The sequence below is a fragment of the Amblyomma americanum genome, chromosome 5, assembly GCF_052857255.1.
Source record: "Amblyomma americanum isolate KBUSLIRL-KWMA chromosome 5, ASM5285725v1, whole genome shotgun sequence".
NCBI classification, from domain to species: Eukaryota; Metazoa; Arthropoda; class Arachnida; order Ixodida; family Ixodidae; genus Amblyomma; species Amblyomma americanum.
In genome coordinates this window covers 105,665,335-105,677,357 of record NC_135501.1, presented here as the reverse complement: position 1 = coordinate 105,677,357, position 12,023 = coordinate 105,665,335, and the positions used below count along the sequence as shown (strand labels likewise).

General features: G+C 45.5%; 1 protein-coding gene across 2 annotated transcripts in view; it reads right to left on the bottom strand.

Annotated features, from left to right (window-relative positions):
• The window catches only part of LOC144134895 (cyclin-dependent kinase-like 4), a 108,621-nt gene extending 99,078 nt beyond the window's left edge, over positions 1-9,543 (bottom strand). The window contains exon 1 of one of the 2 annotated variants that reach the window (XM_077667699.1): positions 9,424-9,543. In XM_077667699.1, the coding sequence (XP_077523825.1) occupies positions 9,424-9,479 (56 nt within the window). In that variant the 5' untranslated portion in view covers positions 9,480-9,543. Of the gene's footprint in view, positions 1-1,761; positions 1,978-9,423 lie in introns of those variants that run through there. The other variant, XM_077667698.1, reaches the window with a different exon arrangement.
• Between the last annotated feature and the right edge of the window lie 2,480 nt (positions 9,544-12,023).

Here is a 12,023-nt window from a genome sequence, read left to right as displayed (position 1 = left end):
GCATCAATGAAGCCGTCTTGCCCTTGAACCAAACCTAAAGAGCACCTTAAATGGTCACTGTAGGGAAGTATCAAACTAACCAAGATTGATAGATCATCTTCGGGAATGCTACTGACGTTTTCTTTTTTTCTGCGCGGAAAGGCAGCTGCGATGGTGAGAAAGTCGGAAACAAAAGTCCCGAAATCATTAAGACGGTTGCATCATTTCTATGGCATATTTGCGACGGAGCTCTCCGAGCAATCAGAAGTGCCACTTCCAATGTCCCAAAACGCGGCCAAGAGCGGAACTACCGCCCGCCTGCCGGACCAGTCGTTTTTGCTATCACGTGACGCAAACCCATCAGTGTAGCCTGAGTTAGCATTTTCATTTAGTGTCCCTTTAACTTGGTTCCCTTTCCAGTATCTGTTTTGTGTATTATTGCAAAAGCATATTACGTAAATTGACACACGTAGCAAGTTTCAGCCGCAATTGTTTCACAATTTTCGATTCACGTCCATCTGAGAGAAGTAGCCAGCTTGATGAGTAGCTTAATACAAATTCCAGAGTGGAACACCCGATCATGTGGTCCTAGAAAGCCAAAAATTATAATATTACATGATCTTCATTTCTTCTGATCCTAGAAATCCCTATTCTTATTTAAGAAATGTTGCACCGAGTAGCTACCGACGCCTTTCCCTATCCATGCTGACATGTGGATTATTATTCAAACTGCAGACCATACATTCTTCGACAATGATGAAGTGTCATAACGAGTTTACTTCTAAAAAACGCGGCACTGGGAAAACGATTTTTTGCGCTATTCAATTCACCACCTGATGAACAATAAATACACCCGGCAGCAAGTGCGTGCGCTCATTTATAATGCAATATATCATTACAATGACTGATAAAAGCGTGGTAATCATATAGACTCTCGGTACAGCTACTTTTTTGAAGACTTCAAGAATATTTGCTGGAGGAATGCTTGAATAGTTCCAATTTTAAGCATCGACGTCACTATCAACACCAATTTTCAGCTAAAAAACACCAAATTTTCTAAAACTGCGCGTTCAGAAGATATAAAGGAAACATAGATGCACATCTCGCATATTCGTCGTGCATGCTAAACCTGTCATGTCCAGTAACATTTAAAGCATTCATTTTAATGTGCCAGTAGCTAAACACAGTATGAACCCGTTCGGTACCATAATTTAACGCCGTCAGAAATAAAATTGCGTCATGACTTCTGCGTGTTAATATTTCAACCATTCTAATATCTATATAAATTCCCTTTGCTAGGAACACATTGAAAACCCATTTCAGACAACAAAAATGGAGGGAGAGAACTTTTCAGTGATGCAATATCAAGACCCTGGAGTTGATCTTCCCCTATGCACAGAGCGACCAACGGGAACTAATATTATACACTCTTGTTACAGTTTTGGCAGGCAAGCTAACGTAAGAGAGGAAATTTTGCAGCAGTTAGCGAACAAAAACTCCCACCATACTTAACTAAGAGAATTTGTTTTTACATACTGTGGCTGATGCCCCGACAAAGTTTAACGATCTTTCTTTCTTGTATGTAAACCATACGACTGTGTATTTCCTTTTCACCGTACCGACCAGACTACACTGCAAAGAGTACCACGTGTTAGAGACAGGCATGCCGCATTTGTTCGGGGTCTTGTCCCCCCCTCTAAAAAAAAACAAGTTTTTCCTGCATATTTTTTATTTCATACCTTAAACTGCCTATCGCTGCTAATGCAGGTAGACCTCACTCACCTTTGTGAACTCCCGCGGTTGGCAGCCACTTCCGGAAAGGACCACCAGAGGGGGGGCGTGAGCGTATCGTTCACGCGGCGTGACATTTCCGACACTCAGTCACACGAAGTAGAGGGCTCATCCACGGCAGAAAGAAGCAAGAGTTTTGTTCCACACCACAACAAACCAAATTTTCGACAAATCTCATTCGCAGGAAACGACGCAGCTCAGTTCAGTTCTTTTCGTCGCTGCCACTGAAAACCACGCGAAATCAAACGGATTCCAGTGCTCTGGGCTCGAAGATGTTTCGTCGTTTTCAAGTTTTCAACGGCGCGTGGCTGATAACCTAATAAACAGGAAGGCCTCCAAAATTCCTTTTTTCGCTACCGATGAAGTCTCGTTCACTCCAGGAGAAGACATTTTCGATCCCGCGCCATCCTCAATTTAATAATGCTTGACTTAGTAGGGATTACCGAAAGCACCTTCAGACAGCAAACAGCACTGGCCACTGATGATGCTTGAGACAGAGGAATTTTTTTGCAGAACGGCGCCGAATACGATACCTCGCACACCGCACAAGGCTCAGAGAGCTATAGCTGATTGCTCAAACTTCCGTCGCTTTTTCCAAAGAAGTCTATGTTGCTTCCTGCTACAGCGTGGAGCAGTTGCTCGCAACGGGCACTTGAACTGGTCACTATTGGCCGATTAGCTCCGTGCAACGCGCCCAACAACTTTCAGACTTCTCCCTGCAGTGCTTGTACCCTTGCCGGCATCTTCCTAGTCGACACAAAACGAAAACAACGATAGGTGGTAAGGAGGAGACAGCGGTGAGTCACACAGGGCGGCGTGGTCGACAACAGCTCGGCGAGTCCGTCGGGTAAGTCTAGAAGCGTCCCAAGCCTCGCCGCAAATTGGTTCGATTTTCTCCTCACTAGATGACGGCCACTCTCCAGAAGCGGAAAGAGAGAGAAAGGGGCAAACGCAAAGCCGGTAACCAGCGGCGAACTCTTCTTTGAAAAGAAGCAACGCTTCCAGCGCCGCAAGCACGGTGCCACGGCGGGGAAGCGGCGCGCATCGATCAGCAAACGACACCGGCTTCGTTGGGGGAGAAGAGGGACGCGAAAGCGCGCGACCAATGACGGCGGTCGGCGGCAGACGAGTTCCGCCGGAAGCGGACCACGGCTGACCAATGGCGGCCCGGGTCAGGCCGGCGCCCGTTTTGGGCCTGGGTCAAGCGATCCGCTTTGTTCCCTTGCACGGATAAAGTTAAAGCACAAACGAAGACCTGCAGTCACGACACAGTTTCGGGGGCAGCCAGCTGGGGCCACCTAGTCCTATGTGCCCGCCTTCGTCCGTTTGCCTTCTGTTATTCTTTTCTTAATGTCCCGAAAGATGATGCGCCACACAGGAAGTCGTCCAGCCTTGCAGGTCCCATTGCCTAAGATTCATATGCAATCAATGTGCGAAAGTAAACGATGTTAAGAGGTATCAAGCCAGGCGCATGCGTTGATCAGCATAAGTAAAACATGAACGTGCAAGCGGTGTACCATATGCACGGGGCCTCACACTGTAATTAAATATCCAAGAAAAGCTCGGAGCTGTTTTAAAAAGCATTTACATGAATACCAATGATTTTAGTATCAAGACGAAAACAAAATGACTTCTCGGCACATCCCAAAACTGCCGCGAATTAAACATCGTTGTTTCGCTTTCTGTAAAGTGTGGGGAGGGGAGTGACGGGATGGGAGAGCGGTAGCTTACGAGCTAAAACATTTAGGGCTCCTGCCTTGCAACCAGTTTTCGGTGCTTAAAGGTCAGCACACGTCCTGAAAGAAATGTACTGCGCCTACGTCGCTGAAGCGATTAGTTGATAACTCATCCAAAAATATAACGGAAGGGTTAGCGGCCGATTTCCTGGCGAGGTCAACCTTAAGGCAATGTAGTTTGTCATCCTGCCCATCACGCGATGTTCAAGCCACACTGTGTGTATGAATAGAGCATCGACAGAGCCGCAGTATATTAACGCCAGAAAAATTAAAAAAAAATAATATCGTGGCAAGAAACTTTGACAAAATTGCATTTCGAAAAGCGCAAAAAAGATCTTGCTCGACCACTTGCTTTGTGTTTACAACCAGCGGGACCACTTCGATCCTGCAAAGAATAGGAAAACTCTCGCGAGACCATTTGTCACGATCGATAAGGCAGCTATGAGAAAGGGAGGCACTGCCGAGTAATCGCGCGACTGGCCCGTGAGTATAAAAAATAAAAGCAGGCAGGAGGACTGAAACCGGTGACATTGCGTGTCGTAGTGTTATGCCCTGGCCCTTTGAGAAGAGTGATCTCTCCAGTCATGACAGCAAACAGAAGGTGAAAAAGCAACAACTCTGCGTGAGCAAACTTTTTTTTCGAGCCAGTTTGTTAGTATTCCAAACATCCAAGTTAATGATTCTTTGACTGGAGGCAACTGCGGAGTATAGTAGGACACTGTTCTGGAAATACTGTCGTACACTTTTCCGATTAGTAGCAAAATCTTTATTTTAAATTTTTTTTTCGTCGCTCGCATCGAGTACTTAAAGGGGTATAAACACCTAGTTTTTGGCTGCGTGTTTTCTTGTTTGTAATGATGCGTAAGGAATTATTATACATAGATGACCACCTGGTATTCTCTCTCGACCGCTACATAATTTACAACCACATTTTTTTCGCGCTGCTTGGATCTCGGTTTCAACAGCCGAATGAGGACTGTGACGTCAACGTGTGTGCTTACAGGTCACGCGAGACATGAAAAAAAACTGCAATATAATCGCTGCTCCACATTCTTTCTCATTCCGGCTCTTGAGGAAGGCTAGCCTCAGCACTGAAGTAAATTAAAACGATGAAGCAACGATTACACTGATGTTTTTCCATGCCTCACGTGACACAAAAGCACTCTGACATCACAGCCATCGTTCGGCTGTTGAAATCGAAACCGAAACAATGTGACAGAAAAAATTCGATTATAAATTATTTAGCAGTCGCAGGCGAATATCACATGATTATTCGTGCGTAGTAGTGTCGTCCGCATTATTGTAGAAAAAATAAATATGCCACCAAAACAAGGTGTCTATCCTCGTTTCTTTTTTCTTTATTATTATCATTTCTTCAACACAATACATTGCATCGCTGTCTGGATCCTTAGCCAAAGGCTAGTTATGGATTCATGTCATAACGGGAAAGAGATTATTGAAGACAAATGTTTTCTACTGCATGTCAAAATAATACAGATATAAATGGTGGAAAAATGCAAAGCCTACAAGCAAGTTAGTTCAAATAACAGAAATACAACACGGGTAATGACTGCATATTAAAATAATAGACGTACAAATGGTGAAAAAAAATAAATGCAGAACCCGCAAGTAATGACAAATTAATATAAAATACAAGAGTGTGCAAGGGCTGATGACAAAACACATAGATATGAGAGCAAGAGCAGCATTCATTATGCAAAATAAACGCGGTTGCCTTATTTTTTTTAATTGGTTTTTTGGGGAAAGGAAATGGCGCAGTATCTGGCTCATATATCGTTGGACACCTGAACCGCGCCGTAAGGGAAGGGATAAGAGAGAGAGTGAAAGAAGAAAGGAAGAATTAGGTGCCGTAGTGGAGGGCTCCGGAATAATTTCGACCACCTTTGAATCTTTAACGTGCACTGACATCGCACAGCACACGGGCGCATTAGCGTTTTTCCTCCATAAAAACGCAGCCGCCGCGGTCCGGTTCGAGCCCGGGAACTCCGGATCAGTAGTCGAGCGCCCTAACCACTGAGCCACCGCGGCGGTTGCCTTAGAAGTGATTATTCGATGACAAATATGGATAGCAAACCCAACATCGACAATACAGAAAATAATAAGACATAAGCACTAAGCGATTTACATTGTAAATCAGGTAATTAATTGTGGCAGGAAAAAAGTGTATTCAATGAAATAGAAGGATTAGACGTGGCTAAGACTGCACAAGGGATTTTATTCCAAATTTTTACCCCTTCATACTCGAAGCGGCGCTGGCCATAGTCGTTGCGAGATGTAGGAACCGGAAATCTTCCCTGTGCTGCTGAACGGCTGTTAGTTGGGGCTCTATGGAATGTGTTCAAAGGAAAGGGGGAGGTGCCGGAGAGGACTCTTAGTACGAGTAGTGCAACGCGAAAATCTCCAAGCTGCAATGCCGGAAGTATTTGGTGCATAGAAAACAAAGCACGAGAAGGTGTATTCGGTCTTGTGCAAGTCATTATTCTCAATGTCCGCAAGCGTAAAACAGGTTCAATATATTTGATGTAAGTGAACCCCCATGATTCTATGCAGTAAGTTAACCGGGACTGGAAAAACCTAAAGTATATTGTTTTTATTGTGTGTATTTCGAAATGTCGCCGAGCTATAGACAGCACGAAACATGCGTAAGAAAGTTTGCTGCCGATTTTCCGATATGTGGTTTCCAGTTTAATGCAGCATCTAAGGTTACACCCAGGTACTGAATAGTTTTAACTTCTTCAATTTCGTTATCTCCTGTTGATATTCCGGAGCAGGTATTCTGGTACCTTTTATAGGGGGATGTAAATATAACATATTTAGTCTTGGCAGTGTTCAAAGTGAGTCTGTTTGTTAAAAACCATTTATTGACTCTCTGAACTTCTGAGTTTAAAATATGCTTGGCTGTTTCAACGGAATCAGTGGTCACCAACAATGAGGTATCGTCGGTGTACACAATGGCACGGGTATTATTTAGGCAGTACGTCAGGTAAGTTGTTTATGTAAAGCGTAAAAAGTATGGGCCCCATTACTGAGCCCTGCGGAACACCTGCGGAAATCGAACGTGAACTTCACGCGTGTTCGTCAATAATAACACACTGCCGTCGCCCAGTTAAACAGCATCTAAAGAAAGCGAGTGATACACCTCTGAATCCATATCGTTCTAGTTTCTTGCATAAAGTATTTAGATCGACAGTGTCGGATGCCTTCTTAATGTCCAGGAATACACCTACAGAAAAATTGTTATTATTGAGTGCTTCGCTCATGAAGTAAGTTGTATAAAGCACAGCCGGGGTGGTCGATCTAAATTTCTGAAAACCATGTTGGGACGTTGAGGGAATTATATTTTTAGTCAGGAATTGCGTAATTCTTTTAGCCAATAGTTTTTCGAACAGAGTGTTGATGCAGCTAAGGATTGAAATCCGCCTATATTGTTTCCGAGTCGATTAGGATTCCAACTTTTGTAGGTAGGGCCCACCTTGGCGAGCTTTAAAATATCAGGATAGATGTTGGAGATAAACGCTTTATTAAACAATGAGGCTAAGGTGACAGCTAGGACACCACTCTTATTTTTAATGATGGACATCGGAATACCATCGAGGCCCGTGGCCTTAGTGGCATCCATTGAATTAAGTACACTCCTTACATCGTCACTGCTTATTTCTATAAAACCGAAGTTCTTTTCAAGACACTCAGGCAGAGAAGGTTCGTCTGTGAGATCCATACTTAAGAGTAAATCAGCACCCACTGAGCAAAAATGAGCGTTAAACTAATCTGGTAGCAGATGCTTATCTGCGGAGAGGGCCAGATCAGGAAGTATCCGGTTTGATGAAGTAGACCGAATCATTGAGGCTGCTACAGAAAACCAATACCAAAAACGTTTCTGACAAAAGCAAAAAAAACCTTAATAGCTAAAAATTTCAAAGTTGCCGAGAGGAGATGTGCGGTTATATCGATTGTTATAGTGTAATCTTATGATATATGAAAAAATTGTGCTCATAGACAATTTCCTCTTGAAAAATGCGCTTGTCCAGAGTTTCTGGGTGTGAATGACCAGAGCACAAAGGGACAATCAAGAAAGGACGGGCGCTGTCCTGGGGGCACTTGAGGGCATTTTAATGGGAAAGCTCCTGAGAACTTCATAAATTCGTTCGGAGACTTCCCAAGTTACTGCAATGATTTTGGTGATGGCTGCCAGTAGGTATTTTTTCTTGATGGGTGGTGCAGCAAATTTTAAGTCACTTTCGCAAAGCTATTAGCACTAAGAAGACACGGGGCCCAAAAGAATCACGCACAAGCTGCGTCCTGCGGTGTTTTTTCCTCTCTAGGCGTTAAGAACATAAAATTTCAATGTCGACATCGTACATAGCTTCAGTTTATATAACGAGAACTGCACGCATATTGTTGCGGCGACCCCACATACTGCGCGAGTGCACTCGGAACGGACAGGCAAAGAGAAAACGCTAGACTCGGTGAAACAAAGCAGATATATTCAAGAATTACATATTATAGAGTACATGATGCAGAGCCTGGGGTGTCCAAGATTACATGCAGCTACGCTGGCGCCGGGTTCTTCGGCAGAATTAAAGGAGGGGCTGCGGAATGAACCTTGTTCGATCGTTGAGGCTCGGTTTCTCCACGATGGCTTGGGAGCTTGGGGCGCCGGAGGATCGACTCCCAGCGGTGTCGTCTCGAGCCTTCTTGAGTCTCTTTCTTTCTCGCCAGCGCCCCTCTCACTCTTGCGGGATGTGCTTGACCGGTTGAATGCTTGTCGGCGGACGAATAAATATTACGGCCAGGCTGTCGGCATTCGGACCCCTGATGAGCATTGGCCCCCGACACCCGACGATTCCTGGTGCCGTACAGTCTCTTGCTGAAGCGTTACCGGGGTCAACAAAGGGAAGATGTCGCCGGAGATAGCGGCCCTCCAGAGAAGAGCAGCGCACCCTTACACTGTATTAAAATTTAGAGCAGTTACCTTGCTGCGTCCACATTTGTAAACTAATTTTTACACAAGGTGGATTCGTTCTGACTGAACGGAGATCACTACTGCTCGCAACCCATTTTGGCCAAGTTTCGAAAGTACACAGTCGGGAAGCAAACCCGTGTCGCGGTAAATGGATACTGTAATTGCTAAACAATCTAAGAGCAATCAGTGCTGTTTCACTTTGGCTGGCCTGCTGAGTCTTGAAACGCAGTTCGTACGATGTAGCTCCGGCATCAATCACTGCCATGAGCACAGTCTAAGAATCCAAAATATACAGACCCACGTAATTTGACGGTGATTATCAATGCTTAGCATGCTCAAATTAAACTATTCTAACATAGTTTCCTTATTCCGAGAGGGCTCAACAAATTGCGAGAGTTTCAATACCGGGATGATACTTCTACTGAACAATATGTTTTTTTAGAGCAATTTTAACACATATTTATTGGTCCCGCTCCGACCAAATCAAAGCGATGATTTCCATATTACTTGTGAGTGCACTGAAAATTATTTCCTGTCCCGTTTGATGACAGCGCATATATGTTCACTCTGTTAATAGTCAAAAATAAACAGACCGCCTCCCTCATGCCCCTCATTGTTGGCGTTTAGTCTTTACGGTCTGCACGCCTCGCTTCTCCTATCCCTTGTAGCCTATCCCTTCTCCTATCCCTTGTAGCTATCCCTTGTAGCCGTATAGCAGCGCTTGGGTGGATGTCAATGAGTAATTTGGTTACTTATTGCCAATTTACTTCACCTTGGGGGATTTTCCTAAAAATTTGAACAACTATGAACAAACTATTCGGAGGTACAAGCATTCATACAACTCAAGCGCCGAGCCTTTCATTCGAAGATCAGGTTCAAATTATTTTCTTTTGTTTCTCCTTAAAGAGCTGCCTGTGATGCGTCTGCACTCACCTGAAGGGAAGCTGCGGCGCCGAGTCACCGGCCGATCGGCTCTCCTCCAGCACCATGATGATCGGCGTCACCGGTCAGGTGGCTTTCTCTTTCAAACGCAAACACCTCGACGGACCTGCAGGTAAAGCAATGCAGTTCAGATCGCAAGTAATCCCCTTTTCTTTTTTCGCGGAGGTGCTTTCTTGCATCCATATCCTTATTCAAGAAACAAAAATCGTAAATTTTTACGGTATGGCCTGTGCAGCCTGTATAGAAAGGAACATTGGCCGAGTTTCTTTCTACTGAGGTGTTCTGTTGCATAGCAAAGCTCTTAAGAGCAAAGCAATGTTGACTACTTACCTCGTCATTGCTAATTGTATTTCAGGGCTAAACGAGGCACATTTTATAGAGCCCCCTATAAAATTCTCATTTATCAGCAAGTCAGCGCATGAGCTTTATTTTTTAACATGCCCCGCCCACGCCGAGACATCTTAGTTCACCACGGAGAAGGAGAGAAAAAGTGTTTTGAAGGGAACGCCAGTTCCACGGTTGTCAGCCAGGAGCTGAGCTTCCGGATGATATCTTCATGTCAACACCACGTGTTTACCCGCCCCAAAGTTTGTTCTAGTCTCAAAAGTCGGTTGCGGCCAAAACCCCGGCAAACTTTTTCTTTTGCTCACATTTCAGTGCGCCTTCTGGCTTCGCTACCTTCGTCGCCCTTGGAGGCGCACGAAGTTGGTGTCCTGTTCGCCAACACTAAAACAAGGTACAGTCGTCGTCACCCTTGTGTAGAGCGCTCGAGCGGCGTGCTTATCTCTCCAAAAACCGACACGTTGTCGCAGTTGCAACTATTTAGGGGAAACGCTTATGCGCAAAAAGAGCCCCGTAAAGTTGCAAGCAAGGTGATCACGACCACTTTGCTCGGAAACCATGGGCTGCGCTGTAACTTCAGTTTTTATTGCGTGGAGCACACTGCTGGAACGCACTGTACGTTCCCATTTCTGAATGACATATATGCAAGAGTGGACCGCACATAGGCCCGAAAGGCCCTTCGTAACCATGGTGAAAGCATCTTGCCGGTAATATTCGATAGGTGCAGTCCTCGTAGCTCACCGCGCTGTTACGGCTCAACTGTCAGTGAAACCGCAGTGGTGGCCTAGTAGTTTCAGCGCCCGCCTTGATTGGGGGGGGGGGGGGGGGGGCTGTATCTCCAGTGCCGCCGGGTGCTCATCGGTGATACAGTGGGTACAAGCTTTCACCTGGCCTGGTGCTCGGCTTCTTTAGGGCGAATTGCTTGGGAAATCGGTTTTTGACCCCACCTTAAGAAGAAGAAAAATACCTTGTGCCATGGCGTCCTTCAGCCTCAGAAGCTCTTGCGCCATAAAAAATCACAATCATCATCATCACCATCATCAACAGTCAAGAAAGCCCTGAACAAAAGTATATATTCTGTGACTGAAAGACAGTCCTGCAAGGAAGAAATCTACAGTGCGCCGCGGGTCCCATTAACAGATATTCCTGAAATAAGGGAACTGAACTACAGTGTCCTCGTCACAGGACATGACACTGCATTGATGGCTGTCATTGCAACGCTGCATTGCTGGGAACCGCTAGACAGACGAAGCCACCGAATCTGCCCATAGCAACCGTCAGTACGTCTCGATCCCAATTTCGAGAACGGATGCAACAGGTACTTGCTTCTGACGCGCGGGCTTAGGCTGACCTCGTGTACTTAATGCACGGTAACTACATTATGCGAAGCCTTGATCATGACCTCAAGTGGCATCTTCAGCCTATACTCAGTGGGTCTATCGTGGCGTAAGGTAGACTTCCTATGTCGTTTGTAGCTTGCTGCAGCATTTACAAACGATTAGGTTACTCATTTATCATGAGTTTTCTATGCTCTTGGTGCCCCTGGTAGTGACGAGACTTTCCAGCATATTCTTTGTATGTGTGCCCGGTGTTGCCTCTAACGGCAAGCGCTTCATGTTGGCCCGCAGGCGAACAGAGTTCTGGGATGCTGGGCTCCGCTGCCGTGAGCCCTTACGGCCTGCCATGCGCTGCCTTGATTCCTAAGAGCATCACGCGATAGCGGCAGGTACGTTGCGATACTGCCACAAGCGTCTTGAGTCTGTCTTGTACGTGATATCTTACCTTCTTCTGGGTGAATTCTTACTACCTGCCTCAATAACCCCTAAGGAGCGTAGGCAACCGGAATGCACCTATTGTTAACCTGTCCATCTTTCCCTTGTCCCTCTTCGTGGGTGAAGTAATGCGGCACTTTTCTGTTCATTACAGAGTAAGTCCAAGCCGTGTATCGTAGCAGTGTTCTTTTTTTTGCGATGAACACTGGGTGCTGCAATCGCTTGGCTGTTGATTCAAGAATTGCCTCCCATAGCCGCCTCGGTCGCGAAAGAAGAGCCCAGTATTTTACACTACCAAGGACACGGACCTGAATCACAGAGTTATAGACGTGAAGCGCCCGACGTGCACCAAGTGTGGCTTCGGCTTCAGTCAGTCACATAGAAAGCATTTCATCTTAAGGATAGTCCGGGGCGCGGGATAAGGACGCTTAAGTCACCTTAAGAGCGGAATGCGATATCGTTAGATTTCACATTTAT